At 43.9% G+C, this 15607-nt stretch overlaps 1 protein-coding gene across 1 annotated transcript in view; it reads right to left on the bottom strand.

Moving 5' to 3' along the window:
* The window catches only part of LOC136837949 (WD repeat-containing protein 44-like), a 37287-nt gene extending 21951 nt beyond the window's left edge, over positions 1 to 15336 (bottom strand). Inside the window, exons 1-3 of the mRNA XM_067102817.1 lie at positions 15204 to 15336; positions 11736 to 11848; positions 10991 to 11092 (exon numbers count right to left, since the gene is read on the bottom strand). Of these exons, the coding sequence (XP_066958918.1) occupies positions 10991 to 11092; positions 11736 to 11845 (212 nt within the window). The 5' untranslated portion in view covers positions 11846 to 11848; positions 15204 to 15336. The remainder of the gene's footprint in view (positions 1 to 10990; positions 11093 to 11735; positions 11849 to 15203) is intronic.
* Positions 15337 to 15607: the final 271 nt, after the last annotated feature.

Genomic DNA, 15607 nt, shown 5'->3' on the forward strand with positions numbered 1-15607 from the left:
GAAGACAACCACCAAGTCTGGGAGACAGAGGAAGAGGGTGACATCTGAATCTTGTAATGGCCTCTGCAACACGTCTTGACTCTTCGGAAGACAATCCTATGGACAGTCCAGTGCCTGTCTGGGCAAGAGCGGGCCCCCCTGGTAGTATCTCTGAAGCTAGATTGTCTGAGAAGACATAGTTTGGGGAAAAGATCTTGAAGAGTTCATCAACAACTGAAAGTAACTGGAAACTGAGCCTGACACTGTTCAGTGCTTTCTCGATCATGTAGAAGGTTCCTTGAAAAGGCAAACAGGTCCAAGGTTGGCTTGCTTCATACAGTAAAGCGATTCTGACAACTCAGGATCGAAAGGCCATGATAAGGACAAGCTTCTGACAGCCCAGTACGTCCTTTGACGCTTGGTCCCCGAATAAATCAAATGACTAGAAGACTTGACTGACTTGTCAACGGAGGAAGAACTCTGCTGATTGGTTGAGAGGGAATGCTGGATCCAGCTTCCTGCTTAAGTAGATGTGTTAGGACTGAGGTCTAATCCAAATAGACTGCCATAGAGCTAGGGTCGAGCAATACTAGGGCTGTAAGAGAAAACGCTTTAGCTCTCCAAAGTATAAGTGAGGTTTCGTTCTTCTTGGGGAGTGAGTCCTAGGCATCTTCCCAGTTCTTCAAATGGGCTCCTTTGACCAAGATCTGAGGTGCTGTGAAGAAGACCAGAACTAAGCTCAGCAAAAGAAGGAGTTCCCTTGCACAAGTCATGTTCAGACAGCCACCACTGGAAATCCGACTAAAGAAACCTGGGCTAAGAAACAGCACAAAGGTGTCAGACTGTGTTTTCCTGTCCCGGTAAAGGTTACTGTCAAGAGCTTCTGAGCCCCTTTCTTTGAAGATAATGAAGAAGCCAGTTGACATTTAAAGACTGAAGTAATGCCCAGACAAAAGGGGATAGTCAAATACAGGAAGAGCTAGTAATCAGGAGAGGGCAAAGCACAGATTCCCAATTAGGAAGCCCTGTCCTGAAAGGAGGAACTAAAAAAGTCTGGAGTTTGGATGGGGATCTGGAAGAGTGCTCCCTGAATATCCAAGCTCCAATCCAATCGCCCTGGAGAATGGGTGAAAGAACTATCTGGACTGTCTCCCTCTTGACCTTCATCTACTGTCTAAGAGAGAGAAATGAACTGTGGTCATGCAGCCCATCGTCAGAGCCGAGTACAAGAAAGTGTCGAGCACTCCGAAACTAGTGCTGGAATGGTGTCATTTGGGAGCGATAGCCTGTTGCAACTGTATGAATCTCACAGTAGAAGAGAGCACCAATGATCTCCTTCTAGAGAATACAAAACGAGTGGAAAAAATTCTTCCAAGTCTATACATGACACGGCAAAGAAACAATCCAGAGGGTTGAGCCTCTGGTGCTGGGTGCTCTGACACTGGAAACTTGGAAGCTACTTTTGGTGGACGGTGTAACAGGCCCAACAAAATTACTAAGTTGGTGCCGAATGGTCTCCAATGAAGCATAGGAGTGAACGAAATCGAAAAAACAAAGAGGTAGTGTCTGTAGTCCCGAGTGTGGTGTTAGATAACTGACAGCTGGCTTGAAACAGACAGGAGAATGAGTGGACATAGGACACAGGTCGACATGCAAACGTGAGCCCAGACACTGGACACTTGGACACAGACACTGGGTGCTTGGATAGTAGTCGCTTGACCACTGTGCACTTGGACACTGAACCTCGGAGGCCACTGAGTACTCGGACACTAGGATAAATACGGACGCCTGGAACCTGGGCTCTCGGAAGGTGGGAACTTGGGTGCTCGGAACCTGGGAGCTCAGAACTTGGAACTTGGGAGCTTGGAACTGGGGGGAGCTTGGAACCTGGGAGCTCGGAACTTGGGCGCTCAGAGGTAAGGAGCTCGGAATTTGGGCATTTGGAACTCGGGAGATTGGAGCTCGGGAGTTTGGAACTCGGGAGCTTGGGACTTGGGCGCTCTCTGACTGTCTGGGTTGGGAGAGCAACGACGACAACCACTGACGCACCAAAACTGGGAAATACTGTATATCTTTACGATGGCTGAGATAAAAAAAAACACGCCATTGGCGTCACTAGTCCACACTGTGATCCATAACTAACCACACTGGAATCCTGAAAGTGTCAATGGAGCCTCCTGTCCACACTGGGACTCTTTTCTTGTTCACACTGGGATCCATAAACTGAAAAAAAAAAGCCATCGGCACCACTACGGCCAAGGCAAGCACATCTTTATGGACACCTTTCCAATGGCAGTCCGTCGAGACAACTGGCTCGACTGAGGGGTAACTATCCGGGGCAAGGCCCTTTCAGATTCACATGGACTGACAGTATGCCTCCTCCCAGGTGCAAGGGAGTCTGACAGGGACTGGGTTTATGAGATCCGATAGGGCCGGATAGTTACCTCCTCCACTACACATCCAACAAGACGCCTTTCCAGTGGATGTCTGCAGATACCTGGGACCGCAACAGGCTCAACTGAGGGGGCAACAACCCGTGTGGAACCCCGACCTCCCTTGGACTTCCAGTTTGCCTCCTTCCAGGTGCAGGCGAGTTTGACAGGGACCTGTCTAGAAAGCACTGGGGGATGAGTAGTCACCTACTTAAGACTGGCAAAGGTATGGAAAGGGAAGCAAGGGCACCAGGTGTGGGAGCATGTGGTAAGACGGCTAGTAGGAGAGAATTGGCGCCAGGACACTAGTGCTGGCGCCAAGCACATGAGAGAGTGCTGGGGGCAAAGCTGGCGCCCGAGATCGGTGCCAGCAAGGTTCGTAGTGTGAGCTGGTTCTTGGCTGTCGAGAATGTCAACTCACAGCCGCCAACAAAAACCCCCAATTCTCTCCTTACTACTTTCTGCTTAACACTTTGAGTTCTGCAAAGGATGGTGTGACAGTTACGTCAAAAATGATTTACCGGAGGCTTCCAGGAGGCATAGGTCCGGCAAATAAATCATAATTGCAAAAGTTACAGGCTTAATGAAATGGCAAAATACTCAAGAACTATTTTCAAGGCAATTATCGGTGGCTTGCACGAAGCATATGGCTGATAAACAAATCATAAATTGCCAAAATTTTGGCCTAATGAAAGATAATAATGCAATGTTGTAACATCTGAAAATTACTTTAAAGCAATAACATTATTGGCGTCTCACCAGTAGCCTATGGTTGGTAAACAGTTCATGAATTGTGAAAGCTAATGCCTAATGAAAAGGCGTAACATATGCCGATTACTTTATAGTGGAATGCCGTAACATACGAGAATTACTTTTAAGGCAAAACTATCATCTAGTATATTAAGGCCGTAAAACAATCGTAAATTGCAAAGGTTATGGCCTAATGAAGAGCCTAATATACATCAATTATTTTATAATAAGAGTGTCTAGACCAATTATTTTATAATGGAGTGCCGTAACACCCGAGAATTTTAAAAACAAAATTATTATCGGTGGTTCGCTAGTAGTTTATAGCCGGAAAACAAATCATAAAGTGCCACAGTTATGGGCTAATGAAAATGCGAAACATATAATTTACTTTTATAATGGAGTGTCATAACATCCAAGAATTACTTTTAATGCAAAACTATTATTGGCGCCCCCAGAAGCCTAACCGGTGAACAACCCATCAATGCAAATGGTGTCACTTACCAGTGGCTTGATGAGGACTGAATCAACATAAAACAAAGTAAGAAAAAACTTATCCTGCAAGATTTCAGCTTGAACGCTAAAATACACACATTCTGATGGTTGATTTAAAGAATCCTCCATCAGAATCCAGTAAAATAACCGGATAATAATTTAAAAAAAACTACTGCCAGACCAGGTGTTGCCACCAAGGACGGCAGGGAAACAAATGAGAATGTTTGCTAGGTCATTCCAATATTCCGTTAGTGGGACGGACTGATCACCTACACAAACTATATTGAAGCGCTACCCACAAAATTTTGAATCTAAGCTGCCGTTGAAGAGGAAACTACAGCTACGTAATTACTTGGTAAGTTACTTATATAAAAATGTCATTTTTATATAAGTAACGTACCCAGTAATTACTTACTTAGCTGATTCCACATTGAAAGGCAGAGGGGAATCATGGACAATAGATTAGGCTAGCACTGAAAAAATGTTTGTTGTTTCCTTACCTGGTGAGAGAGCTGCTGCAGGTAGATACTGCCTCTGGTTGGTGCTCATCTCAACCTGTAGCGGCATGGCAGTATGGCCATAAGCGCCTCTACTGAAGTGGGCCACTTCGCAGTGAAGGTGTACTCCGAAGGCTGACGAAGTATAAAACAAGCTTTGCGACGAAGGTGCTTACTGAAGGTCGACAATCATACATGATTAACCCTGCCCAGGGCACAGTACCAAAACAAAAATACCAGAAAACAAAGTCACCATACACCAAACATTTAAAAACGTAGAAATTAAAAGACTACAATACATGACCTCTACCCAACACTAAAAAACTGGTGGGCACTCCAGGTACTTAGCACCCTCACAGGCTCCCCTAGAACTCAACACCATGTCCAAGGCAAAGGGACAGAAGTAAGAAGGGACACTTCCTACACTTCCTCACCCAATACCACGCCAGTTAGAGACACAGGTCCCAGGGCACTGCAGTTTTCCTAAATCGTCTCAACGTCCCACAAGTAATACATCACAAATACTGATCTACACTCCCAATACGTTGCTTGTAAGATCACAGAGAGGGAAAGGTTGTGCTTGAAAGCTGCTGAAGTAGCAAATGCCCATACATCGTGCGCTCTAACCTTTAAAAGTGATAAGTCAATTAAAAGTCATAAGTCATTCTCCGCTATTTGGGAGTGTGACTCAATGATGAGATCCCTCAAGAAAAACGAAATGGTGTTCTTCAAGGGATTCTTCACTGAACACCACAGATTACTGAACTGTCCTCTAATCTTCTCTGTACGATGTAAATAGTACCTGAGGGCTCGTACCAGACACAAGTCTCTCTCTTCCTCTTCCATACCTAGGTTATCTGTTAAACTTTTAATTGTGAAAGAACGAGGCCAAGGATGAGATGGGTTCTCGTTCTTTGCTAAGAATCCTAACAAGAGGGAGCAAACCGTATCCCATTGAGAAAAACCAATCCTTTCGTCTACTGCAAGCAGCTCACTTATTCTTTTTGCTGTGGCTAAGGCCACTAGAAAAAGTCTTCCATGTCAGATCCCTAGGCTCAAAACAAGGACTAGCAAGCCACTTATAGACTACATGATGATTCCAAGAGAAGGTCTCCTCTTTTCTAGACTTGGAGATATTAAAGGATTTAATGAGATCAGACAAATCTTGATCGTTCGAAATATTAAGCCCTCTATGGCGAAAAACAGAGACAAGCATTGCTCTATACCCCTTTATTGTCAAAGCAAACAGGCCATTAGAAGATCTCAAATAGAAAAGGAAATCTGCTATTTGAGCGATAGATGTTAAGAGAAACTTTGTTTCTTCTACAACAAATCCTAAACACTGACCACTTGGCCTGTTAGATATTATCGGAGGAGTTACGTCTACATTTGGCGATAGCCTCCGCCAATGACTTGGAAAACCCTTTCGCTAAGATGAGCTTGCAGACAGTTGAAATCTTGTCAGGGCCAGAGAGGATAGACTTTGATGGAACTTCCTGAAGTGGGGTTGTCTGAGAAGACTTGGAATCTTGGGGAGGCGTCTTGGGAAGTCTACGAGGTGATTGAGCACGTCTGGGAACCACTCCTTCAGAAGGGGGCAATGAGTGTCATTCTTACAATGCGGTAAGAGCGGAACTTCTTTAGTACCTCTTGAATTATCCCGAATGGAGGAAAGGTGTGAAGATCCAGGTTGGACAGTCTAGTATCATCACATCCGTCGCACAAACTAGTGGGTCCAGGGAAGGGGAGCAGAACAGAGGCAGGTAGTGGTTTCTGGATGTTGCAAATAAATCTAAGGTCAGCTGACCCCATAGATTCCAAAGGCTGGAACACATAGAAGATCTAGAGTCCATTCAGTGGGCAGAATTTGTTTCTGACAACTCAATTCGTCCGCCAGGACACTGCACTTGCCCTGAATGAAACGAGTAACCAAACAAGTTTGATTCAGATCCGCCCAGCATAGAAGGTCCCTCACTACTTCGCAGAGAGAAAATGAGTGGGTTCCCTCTTGATGATTCATGTACACCAAGGCCGTGGTGTTGTCCACATGGACAGCCACCGTCCTGTGGCGGACCTCTATTGCAAAGTGGTGCAGACCCAGATGTATCGCTTTTAACTCCTTTATGTTGATATGAAGTTTCTTCTCCTCTGAGGACCACCTTCCGGAGACTTCTAGGTTACCAAGGAGGGCTCCCCAACCTAGATTCGACGCGTTGGAAAAGAAGTCTAGGTCGGGGCTCACCGGGAGAAGAGTTTCCCTTCCGTGAGTTTTTCTTTCGACCTCCACCACCGCAGATCCTCCTTTATTTCTGAAGTCATCGGAAAGAAGTGCTGATCTTGATGAACCTTCCAATCTCAGCAAGCTCTTAGGTAAAACTGGAGCAGGCCTCTAGTTTTACCAACTTTTCCAGAGAAGCCAGACCCAAGAGTCATCCACTCTCTTGCAAAGTGACAGAGGTCTACTTTCCTCAAGCTCTTGAAAACTGAAAACAGAGTCTATCTGAACCCCCAAAATAGAGAATCTTCTGAGTGGGGGTCATCCGCGACTTCTCGTGATTCAGTAAGTCCCAATTCTTGAGTTAAAACAAGTCTTCTGCAAGTCCTCCATGCAATGCTGCTCCATGGTCGAATGGAGTAGGCAATTGTCCAGATATAGCAATACTTACTCCCGCTAGATGTAGCCATCCCGCCAGGGGAGCCAACACTAGGGTGAATAACTGTGGGGCAGTCGAGAGACTGAAACAAAGTGCTCGGAACTGATAGACTTTATTCTCAAATAATAACCTGAGGTGTTTCCGTGAGTCTATGTGGATCAGAATATGAAAATGCGGACCTTGCATGTCCAGGGAGATCATCCAATCTCTCTGACGGATGGACACAAGAACTGAATGAGTGGTCCCAATGTCGAATTTTGTCTTTTTTTTTTATGAAGACATTCAATACACTTACATCGAGCACTGGCCTCCAATCTCCTGAAGCTTTGGGCATTACACAAAGACGATTGTAGAAGCTCTTCAACATTACATTCTTTACTACTTCTGTGGTTTCTTTGTTCAGGAGAGAGGAAACCTCCTTTGAGAGAGCCGAATATCTCTCCGATCCTATGGAGTAAGCCGTCAATACGACGGGAGTACTGGTCAAGGGCGGCCTCTCCTTGAAGGGGATGGAGTATCCCTCCTTTGGTATTTTCACTACCCACTGACCCGCCCCTCTGTTGCTCCATCTCTCCCAGAAGAGACGTAGCCTGGCACCGACGCAAACCTAACTGTCCCTCGAGATCTGGACTGGGGCCTCTGTTTGCCTCCACGAAAGGGCCGAGGCTGAAGAGGGGAGGTGGGTTTGGCAGAGAAGGTAGGCCAATCCCTTTGGCTCTTAGTTGATTGGGTCAGAAGATCCTGCAATTGACTTCCTGAGTAGGCTTCCTTACTGTGGATTGTGGGAATAAGTGCCGTTTGTCAAGCAGGGAAGAAAGAAGAGCCGATTTCTGTGGAGTCGTCACGCCTTTCGACATGAAAGAAACCCAAAGTTCTCATTTTTTTAGAATGCCCATAGCATAGAGGGCAGCTAGTTCCTGGGAACCATCCCTAATTGCCTTTTCAGCACAGGAGAGGAAATTAAGAAGTTCCGAAGAGTTGTCTCTCGGAAGAGTGGGATCCCGAATTTTCTTGCCAACCACACCAACACACCAGTCAAGAAAACTCAAAACTTCGAAAGATTTAAAAAGACTCAACAAATAGTCCTCCTCCTGAGCTGAAAAGAAAACCCTGGGAGAAGCATTGATGAGTGCCGAGAAGTTCCCCTGGGAGGAGGCAGCCACTCCCAGGGAAGGAGCTTCTCCCATCGCGTAAGACAAACAGCGCATACGTGCAAAACCTGAGGGTGGTACGCTAAAGCAGGGCTTCCCTTGTTCCCTCTTCTCAGAAAGCCAATTCTCCACCTCGCTTAGAGCTTTCTTCGATGAGGAAGAGAGAACCATCTTAGAAAGTCTCACAGTCCGAAGGCTGGTTACTCATCATGAAAGATGAAGCTGGAGAGGAAGGAGCAGCAGGTGTGAAAAAGTCCGGGAATTGCTGAAGAAGGAATTTGTGCGGGGACATGTATGGAGTCGAGGTTCAGTCCTGATCAACATCATCATCAGAAGAGATCGGAGACAATACCGGGTTTAGCTCAGGAGCTGTCGGCGCTGAAGGTTATTGAAGAAGTTACAGGATAGTGTCTAATTGACGCTATAAGGAACCAGTGACAGGTCTAAAGCGGAAGAGGGAAGATTCATAGAAGAGCGAATCCCCAAAACAGGTCGATCAAGCGCTTCAGGGTGTTCAACCACTTGGGGAAGCTCAGGAGGTTCCGGGCACTTGGCTGCTACTGGGCGCTTGACTGCTACCGGGCGCTTGGCTGCTTCAGGGCACTCAGCCGCTCGTTCAGCGTGAAACGGACGCTAAGCCTATCCAGGACGCTCGGAAAGAACAGGGCACTTATGCGAGACAAGAAGCTGCTTGCTTGAACTGCATTTAGAGTCCAATGGGGAACGCCGCCAAGAGGAAGAGGAGAGTCTAAACCTTTGCTCCTGGCGCTGAGGAGAGGAGAAACACTCTGGACTGTCCCACTTGCTGCAAGAAGACTGAGGACTGAAGGAAGGCTCCCTCAAACTCTTGCAAGGAAGATGCAGGGACAGATCTCTACCCGATGAGTGTCCTTCAAGTGGGCAAGCTTCGTCAGGGAAGCACCGAAGGCACCTCTTATGAGGCGAGGACTCCTCTGAGCTTGACAAAAGCCGAAGCACATCCGAAACGCCTTTCCAACAGCTGTCTCTAGTCGCAACCTGGGATACAACAGGTTGGACTGAGGGGACGACTGCCCGTGGGCATACCCCACTGACCTCCCTTGGGCTACCAGTATGCCTCCTCCCAGGTAGAGGGGAGCATGGTAGGGACTGTTGCCTATGAGAATCAGTGGGACGAGCAGCCGCCTCCTCCACTGACACTTCACTTTTATCACTCTTTTCCAATTTGTCCAACAGGACACACACACTGGCACCCCTAACTGGACCACTGTACTCACTACCAAATTCAACCGTTGATCAAATTTATTTTCAAAGCTGGTAAAGCAATCGGGTTCAGAAGTATTGGAGCCAGGAGGAGTAGGTGGTTTAGGAGAAAGAACTGAGGCAGGTGGGGAAGGGTTAACAACAGGTGAAATAACAGTAATATCGTATTGTTAGATTTAGGTGTCAAAGACTAACTATTTTCCCACCGGCTTTAGCGGCCGCTTTTCTCTTTCGGTCCCTCTCTAATTTAGCTAAATGTGAAGCTACTGTCTTCCATTACTGTTCCCCCCATTCCCTGCACTCGTCACAAGTCAAATTAATAGAGCAAACCTGCCCTCTGCAATTGGTACACATAATATGAGAATCATATGTCAATTTTGTCATCCAGGTATTACAGCCTTTACTGCAATACCAGAAACTAGAACTAGTGTCAGACATGCCTAAACTAGCTTGAATGTCACAATTGTGAAAAACGTCAAAGAAAGTCAACATCAAATAACAATGCTGAAAGGCTACCGTAACAAAAATACTTCACTAAATGGGAAGAAACCAATGAATAAAAAAACCAAGGTACTTCGTCAACACCAGGCGTAGACTCTATGAGCGGCAGGAACAAATTGTCTTGTTGGCAGTGTTGTTCCTCTCTCTTAGCCCAAACTGGGTGGGGTCTAGTCACCTACACCAACAAACTCCAGCTGCCGTTCAAGTAGAAACTCTTGGCTAAGTAATTACTGGGTAAGTTACTTATATAAAACTTAAATTTAGTGGTACACTTAGCTGACCTGCTCCACTGCCACTGAGTGAAGGATTAATAAGAATTTTGTTATTTATTGAAATCACCATTGAAAATTAGCTAATTTTTAACAAATTCATAACTGTAATGCAACTCTTAATAAATGTGTGTTAGTTATGATAACTAAAATTGGCAAACAGCTGTTTCTCAATGTTAGTTACAGTAACTAACATCAGTAAACAGCTGCTTCTTGATTCAGTTATGTCAGTACTCGCTGTTGTTTATGCCAGTGTTTTGCATGCAACAGTAAGTGACTTAATTTTAACAAATAGTAATGAACGACTACCAGTTAGATTTAGTCAGCCTTGTGCTGACACGGGCTCTTGCTTTTCAGCAGCCCGTAATAGTAATGAATTCTTGGACAAGCCACAAGTTTTGTATACCTGGCTGAATGTATGGAGGTTTGCACTTAACCTACCAAACTTCTGGTCCTAGGCCTACTAATTAGTTATGAGGAACTTAGATATATATGTTAAGTATTAACAATGGAATCTACCAAAACTGATACAAGCATAGGAAGTTAAGCCTAATATAACCTACTAAAAAATAAACTCACATATAAAGCATGGCCTTGTGTAGTTTACCAAAAATGCACCTTGCACTATACACAATATATGTGCTGAAATTATGTTCTGAGACAAAATTATAAGGATTGCAAGATACACGAGACTGGATAATACATGAGTGTATACGCAAATTGCGGTTATTTTTAATGCTGTACAGTTTTGAGTTTTACAGAATGTTTTTGTTGCAGATAAATTGTCCTTGTGTATTTACAGAGCAAGCTTCAGTTCTGAAACCCCCCAAAAATTCCAAAATCTGATACACCACTGCCCCAAGGGTTTTAGATAAAGAGACTGTGAACCTGTACTGTACCTAAAAATACCATTATCGAACTACAGAATTCAGAGAAAATTGAAACTCTTGGATACATACATCATGAAAGAAAAATCTACAAGTAACCTTTCCAATGACACAAAAGCACCAATCAAAAACTTACATTTTCTTTTTCACTGCAGAACCATCTGCTTCAGGGAGTTTCTTTATATTTACATCTAAGACACTTGCTTCATGTGATTCCTGCCCATCAATATCTGAGTTACTGTGAAAAGAAATCACAAAGTATTAAAGAACATGATAACTTGAAAATTACTGTAGAAAATTTTCTTAGGTTCCTTCACTGATATGACATTCATCTGGAGACTGTAAGGATTACTAACAGTCTCTGATGACCACCAATACTGTGCATGCAGCTAAAATATTCCTGACACTCTCACCACATGCTTTACCTTTCCACTTACTGATATGTATTGCCAATGAAAGAGAAACATCACTTAGAAATAATGTATATATGTATTCTTTTGTGCCTGTTGTTTAAGCTGGGAAGCAAGCGCTTGTAGTTTGTGGCCGTCAACTTCCCGCCTTTCATCGAGGCACGCTTTGCTAAAATGCATTCCTTTAAATTGTGACTAAAACTTGGAATGTCATGTCATGTTTCTGTCAGACTATCTTCTAGTTAGTCTGGTTGATGAAAACACTACACTTACATGCTGCTACATTAACCTGATACTTATGACATTCTCCTTATTTAGAAGAATTAGACATATACGCTACTAATATCCTTATACAACTAAGCAAAAATAAACAATGCTCTCTATGAAACCCCCACGCATGAGAATTAATCCATCAACAGATGAATCCCAATTCATTCTACATGAACTGATCAAAACTTCAATAAATCTTACCCATCATATTCACTGGTGAGCCCCATGCTATGAAGAGAAAGAGGGTTCACATGTGACAAACACTCTTTAGCATCCTGGAGGAATGGTGTTGTACTTACTTCCCCTAACATTTCCTGAAAAAAAGAATATCAATATAAAACTAATAATCTAAAAACCTTCACCAGCAAATACGGTATTTCTTCTACTGAACTTAACCTATCTGTCACAAATACAATGTACTGATCCAAAGTAAATTCATTTAAATCTCCTCCTTCAAGGTTGTTCAAGGAATTAAGATCCACATTAATTTTCCATTTCATGTACAGTAGGTCCTATTCATTAGCTTATTAACTGATCCTGTCATTTCTGCTTAGAGAATGATAAACAAGAACTAAAAACTTCAACAATTGGTAGAGTAAATATCATAGAAAAATAGAATGCTCATAAATAAAACCTCTAAATCAAGGACCATTCCTTCAACAAAACTTAAAATGAGATCATTGTGGTTCCTTGTAAGTAACACCTTAAACATCCCTTCATTTATGTAAGCAATGTCAGAAATTCCTGAACACATTCATTCTCAAGCCCAGAAGAACCTGACAGGAAGCATCAGTAGCCTAATAGCCACTTACAAGAGCATCACGAAAATCTGCAGTCTATACAAATACCGGTAGATCTAAGCCGGCTGTCCGCGGTGGGCTAGGTTATGGCAGTTGACATTTTTTTATAGAACTTTACTTGCTGAACAAGAATTTAAAGTAATATTTTGTCGCTCGGCTGTAATTAAGCTGTAATTTACCTTAGAACTGTAGCCGACGGTAAGGGGGACCGGTTGGGAATCTGGGTCCTGGGTGGGTAAAAACACTTTCGAGAATAGCTCACGGTGAGGGGAACCCGTTGGGAATCTCGGGTTCTGGGTGGGGTAAATAACTTGGGAAAAGGTTTGGGCAACTTATTGTTGTATTTCCAGTTATATACGTCATTTGGAACACGAAAAACAAGCGTAAAAATAAGGGGGAATAAATGATCAGCGCGAGCCGTTACAAAGGTACTTTTCACATATCACTACTACTGCTGATTCCAGGCCATGTCACGCAAATGGGTCTTACAGGGGAGCTTTCGGTTCATCCAATGCCTCCAACTGAGAGAGTTGTTGGTGGGTTTTTGGCGGGTGGCTGTACCCAACCAATCACGTTGCAACGCTACCCCAACATTACATTTCACCCAGGTGGAGAATTTGGGGATACATAAACTCAGTTACATGTATTCCTTTTGCTCAACTGTTTTATAACCGTTTCCTATTTGTTTTAGCTTGTGCCTACAACGTTCTTCCAGTACTTTTCCGTTCACAAATATATTGACGTCTCTTCGCAACATGATTTTACCATAAATAACTTACAAAATTACTTTACATTTGTCGGCAGACACCTGAAGCATGTATATGGGGTAGGAGGAGAAGGGTCTTGCAGGACGTTTCGCTACCACTTTCTCTCAGTGACGTTAACAGAAAACTTTTTTACATAATTTGTAAGCCCTGTGGTTGGCGCGGCGCCAGCTCAATATTACCGCTTGCCAGAGCATATTTGAGCCTGCCAGATTATTTTTAAAAATGCGGATAAGGCGCCCAGCGCCATTCCGCTACCCCAAAACTGAAAGCAGAAATACACTTTTAGCACCCCCAACTTCATCCTTCCTACCCTGTTCCGGTGCAGTTCACCGACACAGTTCACTCACTCTTCAACCCAGCATGATGACGGACGTCACCCCGGAACCTCCCCGCTCCTCTGAGCCTGTAACCAAGTGCAATTTGCCTCTTACCTGTGTCAATTGCTACCTTAGTTATAAGGACTACATTGTACCGGGGACAACTATTGTATCTGATTGCTGGGGAGCTTATGACTGCCTGAAGGACGAAGGCTACGTGCACTTAACCGTCAATCACTCCATGAACTTTGTGGACCCAGTAACTGGTGTGCATACAAATACTATTGAGAGGAGGTGGAGGAACTTCGTGAGACGACGCCTAGGTACGGCAGTAGGAGGTACAACTCGTCGGGTACTTGGCAGTAGCCCATTTTAAAATCCACTTTGATGACCCGAAGACGAGGCTCACGCAGCGTTTGTAAAGGCGGCGGCTGAATTGTACCCTCCACCCCTTTAAGGTAAGGTTCCTAAACTATCTTCTTTATTAGTAGGTAGTTAGGTCACCTGTGTTTTGGTGTTATTAGGTTTTAGTGCTTTTCATGTAGGAGCGTTATTATTTTTTGGGTAACTGTCATTTACCGCCATGTTTCTACATAACAGTCCTACGTCACTTTACCAACTTGTACCTTTTGTGCAGTACCTCTCCTTCCCCTCCCCCCCCCTGCTGAACATATGGCTCCCTAGTGGTTACGTAACCCAAGATGGCGGATTTGTTTACCGTTTACGTTTCTTCGCCCCGATGGCAAGCAACGGTTAGTGTGTAGTTGAGGTAGCCTGTGGCAGTTGACGTTTTTCAGTGTTGCTTTGCTTGCTTTGCATGAGTTTAGGGTAATATTTTGCCCGTCGGCTGCAGCTAAACTGTAATTTACCCTTGAGCTGTATGCGCCAGTGCAGGGGACCCAGGTACCGGTGTGCAGTCTTCGAGGGTCAATTACGCTTTAGTTACAGTCGACCGACAAAATTTTACTTGAAATTCTTGTTCAGCAGGTCAAGTTCTATAGAAAAACGTCAACTGCCATAGGCTACCTCACCGCGGACAGCGGGCTTAGAATTACCCAAATACCGTTTCATAATAGCAAAATCACAACTTTGAACCTGCTGAATACTTATAAGGTATTATTTTACTTATGGACATTAATTGCTTTCAACATAAAATATAGGTTTTTCTGTTGTATTATGATGTGATTTGAATGATCTTGAGGTTTATTTCCATCGCAAATGAATACTTATCCTTCCCCGGCAAATGATATACTGTATACAAAGTTAATAAAATTACGACTTGTCAGAATACTGCACCCCCTCTCCATAGCTAATAAGGCAAAACTGTGTTTACTGATTACAGTTTTGCCGTATTAGCTACGGAGAGAGGGGTGCAGTATTCTGACAAGTCGTAATTTTATTAATTTAAACTTATATCATTTGCCGGGGAAGGATAAGTATTCATTTGCGATGGAAATAAACCTCAAAATCATTCAAATCACATCATAATACAACAGAAAAACCTATATTTTAGCAATTAATTCCATAAGCAATTAATGTCCATACCTTTTCATAATAGCAAAATCATAATTTTGCACCACTTATAATAAACTATCTATAACACGGAAGGTCAAAACTGAAACTGGCCTACCTTCCTGGGTCACCTGAAATCCAGCTCTCAGAAATGGCTCAGAGGCTCATCACACAAACACTTCCTGCGACCTCACAAGTCGAGCAATATACCCGCAGCAGCTTTACTCCAGGCGGAAAACAATCATCATGAAAGATAAATACGAAAACACCTACCGTCGACGAAGAGACAAGACGCAAAAACTTATATATGTAGTCACTGACGCCGACCGACGTTTATGGATGTAAACAAAGCGAAATGCTTTAGGCTCGTCACCCGACGTCACACAAACAGACGGGACAGACATTTCGTGCCTCCTGACCACTCACTGAATATACCTGTGGGCAGAAAAAACCAACAATCACGAAAGAAAAACACGAACATTAATCCCGTCAACAAACGGCCAAGTCTGCCAAGACTGGTCAGCAAAAATACTTTAGGCTCGTCGTCACCTGCTTATTTCCACGAAGGCTTCTTCTTCTTCCCAAGCAGCGAGCGCCCTTTTCATATATTATAGTGTCATTTTATCAGAACTTACTTGAATCGCCGACTTGTCTTTCGAACATCCAGTTTGTTCGAA

This window comes from Macrobrachium rosenbergii, unplaced genomic scaffold, assembly GCF_040412425.1.
Source record: "Macrobrachium rosenbergii isolate ZJJX-2024 unplaced genomic scaffold, ASM4041242v1 13902, whole genome shotgun sequence".
NCBI lineage: Eukaryota > Metazoa > Arthropoda > Malacostraca > Decapoda > Palaemonidae > Macrobrachium > Macrobrachium rosenbergii.